This window comes from Seriola dumerili, unplaced genomic scaffold, assembly GCF_002260705.1.
Source record: "Seriola dumerili isolate Sdu_G_001 unplaced genomic scaffold, Sdu_1.0 BDQW01000002.1, whole genome shotgun sequence".
Lineage (NCBI taxonomy): Eukaryota > Metazoa > Chordata > Actinopteri > Carangiformes > Carangidae > Seriola > Seriola dumerili.
This window is the reverse complement of record NW_019174257.1, coordinates 4,409,008-4,424,367: the sequence shown is the minus strand read 5'-3', so window position 1 is coordinate 4,424,367 and position 15,360 is coordinate 4,409,008. Positions and strand designations below refer to the sequence as shown.

General features: G+C 44.6%; 1 protein-coding gene across 8 annotated transcripts in view; it reads right to left on the bottom strand.

Moving 5' to 3' along the window:
* ephb3 (EPH receptor B3) overlaps window positions 1-15,360 on the bottom strand; it is a 58,647-nt gene that overhangs the window by 17,629 nt on the left and 25,658 nt on the right. For all 8 annotated transcript variants that reach the window (XM_022738806.1, XM_022738855.1, XM_022738830.1 and 5 more), the window contains exons 2-4: window positions 9,972-10,036; window positions 4,728-5,400; window positions 949-1,104 (exon numbers count right to left, since the gene is read on the bottom strand). In XM_022738806.1, coding sequence (XP_022594527.1) covers window positions 949-1,104; window positions 4,728-5,400; window positions 9,972-10,036 — 894 coding nt within the window. The remainder of the gene's footprint in view (window positions 1-948; window positions 1,105-4,727; window positions 5,401-9,971; window positions 10,037-15,360) is intronic.

Here is a 15,360-nt window from a genome sequence, read left to right as displayed (position 1 = left end):
ACAGTGCAGAGACATACTGACAATAGAAAAAGATTCATATTGAAAGACACAGTTTACACATCATTATACACACATACATTCATTATTCCATAGCTGCTATCAACATAATTCATGACCCAAGAATTTTCTTTTTGCGGTGGTATTAGTACATCTTTCATGCATTAAGTAGAACACTTTTTTTTTCTCCTCCACATAACAAGAGACCGTTCCAGCAGTTTTGCAGAAAAAAAGAGGACAGGAGTTCAAATTTGAATTGCATGCTCATTTCCAGTGTGTGTTTGTGTGTGTGTGTGTGTGTGTGTGTGTGTGTGTGTGTGTGTGTGTGTGTGTGTGTGTGTGTGTATAAAGTGCTTGGGGGGGACGAGCGAGACAAACTATTGGCAGAGCCTTGGCAATTCTTATCCAATTACCAGAGCCTTATCTCTCACTGCACTGTGAAAGAATCAGCCTCCCACCGCAGCAACAGAAAAAAGGATCCTCTGCTCTCTTCAGCAGTGAATGAATTAGCTCCTACGTGTGCGTATTTGCTCTTAACGAAGGCACCGCTACTAGAAAAATTCCTCTTCTTTCTGTCTGTAAAGGGGTGGAAGCGTTACAGATAGACTTCACAGAGAGGCGGTTCAGGGGAGGGGCTGGATGATAAAAGTTTTGGATAACGCTGGGAAAGCAAGCAGGCTTGTTTGTTGTCCATGTGGTGTGGTGGGAATGTACTCCTGAGAGCTTTTATCAGGCATTGAGGGCACAATACAAAGCAGGAAGTCTGGGAGAACATTTACCACACAGTCAAGCATTTTGTTTTATGGCTAGCGAAACATTTCAATACTATCTGACTTCAACAAATTTCTGTATTTTGATTGGGAACAAGAAGATACAGAAGTTTTGATGTAAAAATTTGGTGTAAAAATTGTGATGCTATACAGTTGTCAGTTGACAGCAGCCTTCACTTACTGGTACAGGGGGAGTCAGGAGAGTCAGTGTCTGAGCGGTAGTAGCCGTTTCGACAGGAGCAAACGCTGGCTGCTCCTGAGCTGGCACGGCTGTTGGCAGGACAGGGCAAGCAGAAGCCATCTCCCTGTTTGGACTTGAAGGTGCCAGGGCTGCAAGCTGATGGCAGAAGAGAGAGAAATGGAGAACGAAAAGTGTGAATAACAACTGGTTGTTGACTGTAACATCGATGGTTTTGCAAGAAATAATGTTATTACTGAGGTTGTGAGTCTTTTTCAAATGGTGTAGCAAGCAAATCCCATGGTGGTATGAAATTACTAAATAATACTCTCCAACTGAGCCTTAGATGTAGCATACATTCGTTAGCAACAGGATGTAATGTCTGAACTGTGCTGGGTAATGTTGTGGTTGTTCAGCCTGCATTTAAAACTCACTGGTAAAATGAGTGACACATCTCATTTGATGTGTTTAGCATGTGTTTGTTATTTACATATTTGTGCATGTACATGATTTGTCTTTCGTCCCCTCAACCCACATGTGCCCCTTTTGCCCGCATCTTAAGCAAACTGTAGTGGAAAAGGAGAGGGATTTTTGAGCAGCAGGTAGCCGTTTGAATAAACCTATGCTTGCACGAAGAGATTGTCAACCCAAATTACATACACGACCTTCAGAGCCAAAATGCTGGCTTTCGTCTGAATTCAATCTTGTATCAAATACATATAAACATACACAGAGAATCACAGAGGCACACATACTACATGCCGATGTGTACACAAAACATAGGTCTGTGCACTAGCCTACTGTGCAAAGATATGTGTCTGTACACAAACACAGCAACCTGGCCTCAAGTCACTTGAATGCACTTTATCTTAAGAGGATTTCCCAGAAAGGTATGCACAGTATGATTACTTCTGCCTTTGAAAGCACTTCCTTTACAGACCTACACCTTAAACATAGTTTACCTTAAACATAAACATGCCTAACTACCTTAAACATAGTTTTGCCTAACCTGGTTCCTGAATAGGTGATGCCTAGTTAATCAGATGAAACACTGATGGCCTTTGTAATTGCCTTAGCTCCATTTATAGCAGCTGTTTGGAGGTTTATAACTCAGGTGATAAGTTGCAGACGCGCCAGGAAACACTGACAGCGGCACTGTGATCCAGAACACTTTGGCAGGCTCCATATCTTTGATAAACTGTCTCGTTAAAAGATGAATGAGTTTGCGGTGGTGCTTAATAAAAAAAGACGAGAGCAGGTAAGACAGGCAGAGTTTACAGGGGCCAGTTGATTAGCTGACCCACTAGTGCGTTAGCTCGTCAATGTCAAGGACACACTGCTGTGTTTGTCCCCCTGAATGATAATTATCAACGTAGCTTCTGAGTTTGTTTTCCGCTCTCTTTCCAAAACCACCAACATTGGAGATCAGAGCTACAGCGGACCACTTCTTGCTCCTGCCTGTCTTCCCATTTTTGAAAGTTCAATATTAGCACAAAACCGCCAGTTGCTGGCACCGTGTACATTAGCACTGAGTCTATTTGTTCTTCCACCATTAATCAGAGTCATCACACCACTGGCTAACAGGAAGCACTGCTTGATAAACAGATAAGAAATGACCTCGAGTTTTACCAGGTGGGAGAACAGCCTCTTCGATTTGGTATCGTGACCCAAGCAAGTTCTTTAAAGTTCAGCCAAACACAAGTAAACTACAAGCAATTTCTTAACCTGCAGAGAATGAGAGTACTGGTTTTGAACATGCTAGCCTAACAAAAGTTGTTGAGAGCATTCCCATTAAGAGTCAATTTTTTTTTTTTTTTTTTTCAGGGAAGGGATGAACATGCTGATCAATCACTTCCAGTGAGTAAAGGGGTCATCCTCTTCCTTTCATCCATTTTCTCCAAAGAGGAACCACTAAAGAATGAGGAAGAGAGAGAGAGGGGTAGAGGAAAAGGGAGCGAGAGGTGGAAGAAGCGGAGGCATAGAAAATGCTAATCCTGCCCCCTCCCTCCCTCTTCCCCACTCCCCTGTGTCTTATCCTCTCATGCAGAACATAGAGCTTAAGGAACTGATTAGAATGAATGCTGAAATTGGAAAGTGTGGAGCATGAAGGAAAAAAAAGTAAAGAATATTGGGGGTGAAAAATGTGCAGCAAACGAGTGATTAATATTAATGCAGGCATCCTTACTGTAACTCTGCTGGTGTATTAACAAGAGCAACGGCCTTCAGATTAGGAAGGAGTGGGAGAGGTAAAGACAAGTAGAGAGGAAGGGAGAGCAACAACAGTGGAGCTGGAGGACATGCTGCATGTTGGAACGAGGACAGAAAAAAAGCAGAGAAAGGAAGAGTCATGGCCAAAGGATGATGAGAGATGAGTATGGAGTAAAATAGTGGGAGAGGAGAGAAAAGAAGAGATGACCTGAAGAGAGGTGATGTGAGAAGAGAGGAAGAGGGAGGGAGATTTATCCCTTGTGGTTTCGAGTGAAGCTTGATTAGAGAAGGTTTTATCAGGGCCCGGTCACCACGGCTTTAACCTTGAACTGCCAGGAACAAACAAATGAGTTTTTAGCCACATACACAGTGCTTTCAGATTTACTAAGCTCTCTCTCTCACACACCAATCAGCCACAAAGTTAAAACAGGAAACTGGTTTTAATGTTGCAGTCGATCTGTGTGCACACTCTCCCTCTAAAAGGTGAGTACGCATTCAATATACGCACATCTTCACAGGCTCATCTCTCTCTGCTGTAAGAAGAATGAGCCCTGTGAACCCAGGCAGGCAAGGATGACGTGCAAACCGCATATGCAGGGACACCTCGCATTCAACCCCCACTGATCAATAACCCTGCCGTCTCCCCTCTCCCTTATTCCACTGCCCCCATTTGACCTACGCACCCTAAGCTTGATTTTACGCCCCCATATCCTTCAACACACACACATTTTCCATTTATCCTTCCCTCTCCTACTGCTGTCACCTGCACTCCATTTCAGATGAGACCTGGTGTTTAAATTCACCTTGCTCTCAACCTCTGTGAACCCGTTATGTTTTCCATCAGACCTGAAAGCATCATAGGGCCTCCCAGCTCTCATAAACAGACAGCCTCCCCTGCATTTCCATTTATTTAGCAGCCAGCTGCCAGGCAAAACTGGGGTCAGAGGCGTGAACAGCCGCCCGGTGACAGTGTCATCTAGCGTGTATTATTCTACCTTGTTGTCATTGGATTAATGTGTCAAAGAATACAAGGCAAATAAATGGCTCGTAATAATGTGGCAGCTGGGCAATCTAGTGTTGGAGACTGTAACCTGTAGCCAAAACAATACAGATTCAATCTCTCCACCAATCAGTGTGTGTCCACAACAGTCATGTGTCCAGATGAAGCGTCCTTCAGCGAGACTTTGACCTCTCACTACTTGCTCATTGTTATTCACTCTGCATAGAGGCTTCAGGTACTGTGTGCCTAAAATGCAAATGTAACTTTTCTCAGCAGTAATAATATGATACATCATTGATCGCTCAAGGGAAACCCCCCCCCATCTACACCATCTACACCATCCTACCATCATCTTCAAGGGAAGTAAGACTGTGGCATAACTTACAAAATATTATGTGGAATATGCATGGATTCATTGACCTACTCTAGACCAGTTTGGCGGCTGACACGAGCCTTGAACCTTGTGCACCGTTGCTGAAGTATGTCTGTCTAAGCCCTAGATTAATCTACTTTTACAAACACTGAATTACGAAATGCTGGACTGACCTAGAATGACTGTTGTGAAAACACTCACCTTGACATTGGGTTTCCTTCATTGCTGGTTCAAAACCAGCCGAGCAGGTGCAGGCTCCTACGGGAACCATCCACTCCCCATCTCCGTTGCAGTAAAGCTTCAGTGGCACGGACACCTCCACGGCATTGGGGACGCAAGTTCCTGGCGCGATGACCAAGGACGTAGCCTCAGCCCCGGTTGCTGTCTCTGGGAAGACGGCGAAGTTGGCGATTGTGGTGGAGCACTTCTTATAAAACACCCTGACTGAGATGAGTGACATGCAAGCACCAAGGTCCTGGAAGGCCAAGTAGAACCCGGCTTTGGACAATGGCCCGAAACTTCGGACTTTTGTGTTTACCCGCCCAGACTCGAGCATGGAGAAGCTCTCATCTGGGGCAATAGTGTCCACCTTCACATAAGGGTTCTCCATCCAGAAAGGGCTGGTGGCTGTGGCTGAGTCTGAGTCAGACTCGTAGTAGAAGAGGTTGAAGGTCTCTTTGCAGGAACCCGGGATGTTGGGAATGCTGTTGCAATCACGCACTGTGAATTTCATCTCCACATATACACGCAGCACATCCTTCCGTGGGATGAAGTCACTGCGTAGCCAATTATTCTGGTTGAGCTCACGTACATTGCAGACTTGGTACGTCCGGATGGGGTTCATGGCATCGTCGTAGCCACTCACTTCTTCCCACTGCAAAGACAGTAGAACAGAAATATGAACTGGTTAGAGGCTGTAAAGGTTTGTTGATATCTCTGAGAGATACTCTGACAGTTTGACAGATACTAAGACATTCTGTCTGTCTGGTTTCTGCACCTTGCATTAAAGAACAGCTACATTCAGTCACGTCGCATGATCATGAAAGAATAAAAGTATGGGTGTAGGTTAGGACCAAGGAAGAAAGAAGCACAGGGATTTTATTTTCACTTTTTGGATATTGTCAATTACGGTCCCTTGCTTTTGCCGCGCTACGCATTTCATTTCTGGTTAGTGTAGCGAAGAGCCAGGGACAAGGACTGCAAATTCATCACAATTACAGCAACCTGTCACCCCCTCACCACAGAGCCACCACAGCATGTTTACCTCATATCTGTTTGGAAGTAGCAGCCACACTGCTTCACAACCAATTACGCTTCAATTACAGAGCAATGATCGCAACGTCCTCTAATAAAGACAAGGAAAAGGCGCCGGTTAACCTTCATGCTTTTCTGTTTTTACACTCCTCTACGTCTTTCAATGCTACTACAGTACCCAGGGGGTGAATTACTCAGGATAAAATGGGATTAAATTTTCTAAACTTTGATTACCAGCTTCATTAAACGAGCGAAAGCAAACTAGACTGTAAAAGCTTTGCTGTGAGACACTGTGATCTAATGCATTTTTCAATCTCAAATGAGGACACCACGATTAAATCATTTCACTTCAAATAGCGATTCCTGTGTGTAATACATCTGCTTGCGTGTGCGTGTCTGCTCAGGGATCTGCTCTCCTCTCCTATCAGACAAACATAGTGCATTAATTTTTTTTTTTTTTATAGCTAAGGCAACGCCTGGCAAGCTTATTTGCATAGCACCTTTCAAACACAAAGGCAATTCAAAGTGTTTTGCATACGGCATGGTAATGCATTAAAGCATTTAAAAGACAATGCCGAGGAAAATTGAATAGAACAAAATAAAACTAGATGAGGGATTAAAAGTTGGGGTTTTAGCTAAGAGTCTGTGTACATTGCTCACCTTTCACATCACATGGTTGTCAATAGACTTGCTACCTAAATCCATGAGACTGAACCTGTGACCTTCTGATTCCAGGCGGCTCTTTCACATCACTCACAACCCCTGCCACCCTAAAAGACTAAAATACTTCAGTTTTAAATAGCAAGACACATCTATAACAAAATTAAATGCCTATGGCTGAACCCTTGGAACCAAAGTTTGCTTTGGAAGATTTGACTGTCTCAAAACTCTGGCATAAAGGCACCAATTTGTTCTCCAGAGCCAGTTGTTTCCATCTGAGCTCAGAGCATCTTAATTAAGGCTGTGATATGGATGTGGTGGAGACAAGGCTATTAATCCAAGACCCTGGAGGCCATGAGGGAGAGAGGGAGAATGGGCGTAGCTCGGCCATGGCATTAAAACGATGGCCCGTCGAGACCGAGAGAGAAGGAGGAAGCGACCAGAGGGAATCGATAATCACTAGCCAGGTCAATGGGATGGCTGAAAGCATGAAGTGTCAATGGGTATTTAGTTCAGTGTAATAAATCACCCTCTGCAAAACAGCGATACAGCCAAGTGTTTGTGGGTATATGTATGAGGTTGCGTGTGTTTGTTTAAATGTGCTTGTGTGAGTCTGTCTACACGAGCGTGTATTTGTGTACTTGCTCCGCTTGTTTGTTTGAGTGTATGCGCGTGTTGGTGTGTTTATATTTGCATACTTATGGAGACGTCATTCCCGCAAGACACACAGACACACACACACCAGTGGCCATACGCTCTTGAACGCCTGTCTACCAAGCCTGAATTAATTAAGTAGGTCATGTGAAAAAGGGTCAAGTTTCTTGGCATTGGCTTCCAACAAAGATGAATCGTTATGCAAGATTTGTGATCCACTCCATTTTCTCTTTGTCCTTTCCAATCAAAGCTTTAAATTTTACTTTCAGATGTCAATGAACAACACCTCTGTGACATACTATCGCTTTCCTCTAAGGTCCAAAGCTGCAATGGGAAAATATATTTCATGATATTTTTGGCAAAACTGTGGCTCCTTGGAACCAACTCATGAATACAAACATGATTTGAGGACAGCGATGATGGTAGTGCTGCAGGAGTTCATTTCGATACCCTTTTTCACTCTTCATCCTCATACGAATTCAACTTTTAGCAGCCTTGATGGCAACTAAACTAGTGTTATTAGCTTTAGGCATTAGCTTAAATGCTGTGGCTCCAACAAACAATTAGCGTGCTTTTATTTTGCTGTTTGTTTTTAGCGTGAATGAGCTCGGCGGGGCTAATTTCAAGGACATTTTAGCTTGTTCATAACATGTTTTAGCACGCCGGGGGTCTGTGAAGCAGACGGTAATACACTAACAATAGTTATTATCTCCACCAGCTAACTAATTTACAGTATATTGTTATCAGTGTGTGGTTATGGAAACCCCTGTAGGGTGTCATTCCACGTCTGAGGAGAGCCCAGCTATAAAGTGGAATTCCCCTTTAATATCCCATCTGTTTTGTGAGACAAATGATACAGTATACACAAACACAACACATACACAATACAAAGAGATGTAGTATAATTGGAAATCCGAGCGAGAACACAAGCCCAGCGAGAGATAGGTGTGGACGTGCACAGGCACACACACACACACACACACACACACACACACACACACACACACACCTAAAAAACACAGACAGGCATGATGCATAGATGCTACAGGCTATACAGACATATGCAGACAGTGAGACTGTGAAACTCACAGAGCTAAGTGCGGACACATAGGTGAAAGAATACGAAGGAATACATGTGCACACACGTAGAGACACAGGGAGCTGGTAATGTGGTGTGTGAAGACGCTGCCATGCAATCAACACTTAAATATGCATTTACTCACACACAAATGGCTTTTTGCACCTAGCTCTTACGCCAAGTGTGGTGGCATAAACAGTAACACATACATGCCATATGCTGTCTCTGGATTCACTGTCACAAAAAGACACATCCATCTTATGTTCCCGTCTGTGTTGCTTTATGTCTGCTGCTTTATCTGTATGTGTTGTGCAACACTGTGAAACAAGACAGAGATGCTGTGACTCAGACTTGACTGGACAGCATGCCTGGGAGAGTATAAGTGTGTGAATGTGTGTGTGGGGGTCTATTTTTTTTCCTTAGAAATTGATTTTTTTTTTTTTTTTTTTCATCCTTCATATGCTGTCTCCCTCTCTCTGTCCGGACATTTCTCTGGATTTTAATCTCAGTCTCTCTGCTCTCCCCCCTCCCCTCCAGCTCACTTGGTATGTTACTTTGTTTGTCCTCTCTGCCACTGTACCGGTTCCTCTTAAACACTTGTCACCCGTAACAAAAACAAGCTGCGATGTTCCCGTTGCAAGACCACAAAAGCATACAAATAAACACACGTACAATACACAGTGCACAAAGACAGAAAGGGGGGAAGATAACTTAGGGACATGCACCGTCTGTGGCACATTCTGCTGCAAAACAAAAAAGGCTTTAGAGAAATTCATCTTCTGTCTTTTGAGCGAGTGCAAAGGAGTGCAAAAGGCTCTCCACTGTATATACATCTCTTGAAAAGAAGCATCTGTTGTGGGTTTGGTTCAAACAGGGAGGCTTTTTTTTTTTTTTTTAGTTCCTATGCCATTCTGCATGGGACCAGTGGGAGCATTGCTACTGCATTGTAGCTCAACAAGGGGGAGGGGGCAGAGGGAGGCAAAGGAAGATGGACAGATAACAGGAGGGAAGGAGGAAAGGGAAAGAGGGCACAACAGGCTATGGGGGGGGTTGTCCTACTGATTGTTGCAGCTGATGTGGCTAGTGTGTCTGGCTTCATTAGTGCTTAGTTACTTGGAAGTAAAGGACGGGGAGAATAAGGAGGGTGGGTGACTTCGAACAGCTGGGGTGGAATCTCCCTGCAAGTGCACTGGGGTAAAAACTAAATATAAAAAATGGGGGCCCACCTTTCAAAACACAAGGACCAAGTCAGAGGGCCACACAAAGGCGAGGGGAGGAGTACTGGCGGTCTTTGAAGTATAGCTGAGGAGGGGTCAAGACTCTTTTTGCTCCTCTTTAGGCCATTGTGGAGACCACATGGGAAAGCAAGATGAGGCTGTCACTAGCACTTTGTGTGTGGTAGATTTGGGTGCCTGGATGTGCAACGGGTCAACGCCAGGAAATATTTCTGTTTTTAAAAGGCTGCTTCATGAGGAAACTGACGCTTTTCACATGTTTTAAGTGCACTGAGGCAAGAGGAAAGGAACATCTGTGACTGTGCGGGTCAGTGGAACTGGATTGCAGTGTATCTTTTTTGGCTCGCTAAAAAGCGCATCCTGTTGAATGCTAAAACACGACCTGGTGAGTGATTTGCTGATGAAGATGTACAGGACTGTTCAACTTTAAAGACGCAAGCAGGCATACTGCATGGAGAGGCGCAAATGTGCACATGCACACACCCACCCACCCACCCACCCACCCACCCACTATCTCCGTCTCCTTGGAGATGGCAACATCTTCATAGACACACAAATACTCACCCCGGTCTCAGGGTGTGCAGTCCAGGCTAATTCTGTAGTAGCCCACTTCGTGTCCATCAACGTCTCTGTAAATGGAAACAGAAAGAAGACAACCAGGTTAGACAAAGAGAAACGGATTGACAGAGGAGATGATTAGTCAACTCTCCAAACTTTTACAACAATGTCATATAACGTGTTACGTGGTCTGAGGAGCAGATAAGAGGCTTTGATGAAAGTTGTTCTCAGATAACGGGATGAATAAGTCAGTGACAGAAATCGCGGGCTTGGAGCGATATTAGATTAAATTAGACAAAAAAAGTAGTGTGTGTGTGTGTGTGTGTGTGCATGAGTATGTGTGAGACAAAGATCTAGGTGGGTAATCAGTGAAGAATAGTGTGACATTTTATTGCGGCTCCTTGTCTGAGTAATTAGTCTCTATTAGACGTTTGCTTTTATACAGTGGAAAGGAAACAACGGTGAGTCTCACTGAGAAACGGTTCCGCTTCCCACAGGGCGCTGTGACACACACATACACACACACTTGGTAACACACCTACACACACATACAGTGAGTAACAGGTTGTAAAGCTCCAAAAGATATATAACCCAACAGAAGGCTTTAATGGAGAGGGGGGTACTAAAGTTAGGTGTCACAAAAGAGGCGCTCTTGAGCGTAACAGGGGTCAATACGCTTGAATTGGATTCACTTTCTGTCAATACTTGATTACATACACCCTTGACGTTTATTTGTACACCTATGTCTTGGCACACACAGAGTAACGCACACACCTCACACGCTTAATACACACAAAAAACGCACAAAATGGTGGACCTGGATCTCTCCTGCAAATCCCTTTCCTCCTATCCACTTTCCACTCTCTTGTTTCTACTGGCAAAGACCCTGGCTTTGTGAGAGCAGAGAAGGAAGACTGTAAATGTCGAGTCTTTTACTACCTGGCGCTCAAGGCGCAGTGTGCAGCCACCGTTATTATCTCAACCACTGTGCTGTTCTACAAGATAGTAAAAGATGATGAAACGGCACTGCCAGAAAGTGAGCTTACACTGTCCCTGGTCATGGAGGGGAGTGTGAGATGTTCCACTTTGGCTGCCTCAGTTACAGGGGATGAACCTGAAGAAGTCTTTCAGCCCACTTTGCTATTCTACCACCATCTCTCAGTTGTTCTCTGCCTCTGTCTCCCCCTTTCATCTTCGTAGTTCTTTTTTCTTTCTCTTTCACTGGGTAAGCTGACAGGAAATGGCACTTGGGAGCAAAATAAAAGAGTATAACCCCAGGATTTCACCATCCCTTCTCCAAATGCCTGCTGCCACCACTGCTGCATTCAGGAGCACCAGCAGTGACAAACGCAAACACCCTCGAACTCAGAGGCTCTGTGGAGGCATGCTCCTTCAACTGGGAATTCCCACTGAATTCCACCCCCACATGCTTTGAATGACAGTGTCTCTGACATGTGCAAGTGCCTATTACACTGGTAAAAACATATGACTTCCAAGAGAGTTCCAGCCAAAGTGACACATCTTCCCTTACAAAAAGAAAAAAAAACAGAAAAAAAAGAAAATACTCATACAATCAGATTTCAAATGTAGCTTTGGCTTGTTCCCCGCAGGCGAAATGGTCTGGAAGCTTCACTGTGAGCCAGTTCACACAGAGAGAACTGTCTCTCTGGGAGTGGCTCTGGGAACTGAAGTGAATATCATGCACTCACAGCACAGGGTCAAATCTGGCTCACAACCTTTGTCACAAATGATCTTCTCTCTCTCTTTCTCCGTCGTTCCACTCAGTCTCCAATGTTCTCTCTGTGCCGATAGAGGAAATGCCTTAAAACAAATCATGACTGCAGTCTGCTTTTGCCGAGAGCATAAGCAATGAGGCACATTTGTCACTTGAGCAAATAAAGGTCTACTAGTGTTTTCATCTTAGAAACTGTGTCAGTGCATATTAGCTGCAGGATTTCCCCTGACTCACACAGTGACAGTGTGTGATTTGGGACCTGTTACTGTCAGCTACGCAGGTAAGTAAGCCGGTGTAGTGGAAATGATACACCTACACTGCCTGGTGTTTATTATTATGACTAGACCTTTGTGTGTGGTACGCTGGCTTGTCATTAGCGCTGACCTTGCTGAAAATGGCAACATGGTGAAACACAATGACAAACAGGGGGATTCAAAGAGGGGGGAGGCGTGGGGGAGTGGGAGAGACGGAGACGAGAGAGAAAGAACCAGAGTTGGAGAGCAGATAGAGAGATATGCAAAACACACACAAACACGCGCACCTGTGCAATTTGACTCAGTGGTTTGGACGGTGGATCATTCGGGATTGCGTGTGCAGCAGTAACCCTTCCCACCTCGATGCATCTGCATTGTTTAACCTTGCCGGGCCTGTGCTTGTGTGTGTTTGAATGTGTGTGAGTGTGTGTAAATGCGTGTGTGTGTGTTTGGTGCAAAGCCCTGTATTGTGCCCAAAGTGGAGCACCAATCCTGAGTCAATGGGCCAGAGCAAAAGCACTGAATGACCCCAACCTTTTATGGCCACTCCCTCTCAGTCAGTGTGTATGTGTGTGTGTGTGCGTGTGTGGGTGGCTGTATTGTACGTGTGTCTGTGGACACTGCGTTTGTGTGTGTGTGAATAACACATCAGGCAATGGAAGCGCACTGCAATATTCATGACTGTACAGCAAATTCAGACACCTGCCCCGTCACAGAAAATAAAGGAAACAAAACAAACCAGAAAATAAAGTGCTATATGTCCACAGCCGAATCAACTGTTTTAGTCTGTCAAACCGACAGTCTTGTGCTATATGAATGATAAAGTATGAGACAGAGGCAAATTAAAGAGAGAGAGTTATTTTTCTAATAGGAAATAACCTCTGAAAGCTTCTAAGACCATGCTGGCGGCTTGCCTAATGGGCCTGGCTGAGAGAAAGAAAAAGACAGAAAGAAAACCAGAAGGACGAGTTGAGGGAGAGATCAGTAGTGTGTAAACTATAGGACACTTTCCCCGTGCACAGAAAGTGCTCTTGTTTGCCTTATAGCCCTAGAAGTTTCACTTCACTTTTTCAAACCCTGGAAGTGTAAAACGAGAAAATGAAAAGTTGTAGGTTGGACGGGTGGGAAAAAAAAACAAAGAGCAAATAGAGTAAATCAGGCAAATGAACATGCAAATTTACTGCCGTAAAACTCTCTCTCACACACACACACACACACACACTGAGGGAGAGTGAAGCACGCAGATGTGGGAGGTAGCGCTGTGGATCAGCATACACAGATTCACAAGGCTGTTTAATCCATCTTCTTTGCGTGCACTCTCACTTTTTTTTTTCTCATTCATTTTCAATCTCTTTCTCATCATTCCTGTGAAACGATAGATCTAATTCCCTGCTGTTTTCCTCTCTCCCACTCTTTCGCTTGGTCTACCCCTTATTTTTTATCCCACACTTTCTCTAACTACTTTCTCTGTCTCTCCTCACTCTACTCGGAAGTGATAGCGCTGACCTCTATTCGTTTGTCTTTTCCCTCTTTCTCTTCCATCTTCCTTTTCTTGCCAATCTCTATATCTGCGCTTGTGTTTTCATGCTGCGCTGTGATGGATGTGACGTGCGGTGTACAGGGGAATGTTTTTCAACCACCTACTGCTTATGAAGACTATTCAATTAGCAAGTCACTGTTTGAGTAACCTGGGGACTGCTTTAGTAAAGTGTTATTTATGATAGAGGTCAAATGCACCTGGGATTAACGAAACAAACATGGGGGAAAAAATGGCAGCGACATTTGTTTTGCTCTGCGCGCTCTGATTGTGTGAGAAAAACTGCAGAAATACAAACAGGCTTGGAGAGATCATATGCAGGCAAATACACATGTACACGCTCATACACACACACACACACACACACACACACACACACGCATGCACGCAAAGCCAACCCCAACACTCTAATCCCGTAATGACAGGGCAGGCCTAATAACAGGGGAGGGCACTGAAGCATTCGTCCCTATGGCCGCATCCAATACACACACACACACAAACACACACAAAGACACACAGCACCAAGAGTTACAAGCCTCTTAAAATATTTCTTTGTTCAAACAAGCAGACTTCCTAAAAGAGAGAAAAAAGAGACGGACCGAAGGAGGAAAGGAGAAGAAAGGCTATGGTTGTTTCACGGGGGCTAATTCCCCAGGTCGCAAGGAGCAGACAGGTGAGGGATTTAGCTTGGATCTTGCCTCGACTACTTTGAGCTTTTTAGCATGCTTGTCTTTGTTAGCGTGACCCTGTCAGATGACAACTGAAAGATAACTGAACCGGAACCCTGGGGGATGCTAAAAGATGCGTCTCGACAACCTTGGAGAAATGAGTGTCACAGACGCCAAGACGCACAAAAATGTTTGAAATGTCAACCGGAAGCTTTTTGTTGACGTAATAGCTCCCTGTGTTAGCTTGATTTCCTGCTATGAGTGCCAAACAAAATGGCTGCTGTATTAATGAAACATGATGACAGCAGGATTTTGTATTCAGCCAGAAAAAGTAATGAGGAAAAGAAAAAATTCAAAACCCCTAATGACTCCTTCCCTGAAAATCCTTCCCTTCAGGCTTCTTCACTAGTTAATTATCTTCTCCCCACCTCTTCTCTGAGTAGCTTTTGTTGTGCTCTCCTACAGTCAAACAGACCAAGCACATGGCAACCTGGCATGGGGTAGCCACTCCATTAAAATACTATACCGTCTGGTTGCCAAACACTTGAGCCTCTGTTTAGCCACAGAAACAGTGAAATGTGTCAACACTGAGAGCGAGGACCCCACGCTCAAGTTATTAGCGCTATTAGCCTGATTGCTTTGTGCGCTATCTTTGTTGCCTCCGCTTTTGTCATCCAATGTGAAGCCGAGGCAGAGAAAGAGGAAGAGAAACACAGAAAAAGAGAGCAGGAGGAGAGATGCCATTCACATTCAAATTGTCCGAGCAGCCTTTTTGCCTTTGTGCGGGGCCAGAGTGCGATGATTAGGAGAAGCCCCCTCCATTTCATGGCGAGACCTCCCCTCCAGCACCCACACACAAACACTCACAGTCACGGTAATTGGTTGCTGCGACATGGACAGGCCAAGGAGGTGATTCCTCTGTGGAATTCCTGAGTCCCCCCCCCACGCCTCTCTCTTCCCCATCAACACACACACATACTTCACCCTGCTAACACTCACTGTCAGTCATCCCACAATGGCTGTCACACAAGAGGTTTGTCCTGTGTGTGTGCTCACAGGGTTACGATGCCGATACATAGCAAATAAGTCTACCTGTCTCTTTCTTTCTCTCTCCTTGTCTCTAATTTTTTTTTCTCCAGACTCTTTCCCTCTCGCTCAATCTGACTCTTATATCATCTCCGCCCGTGGGGAAGTCTAATGA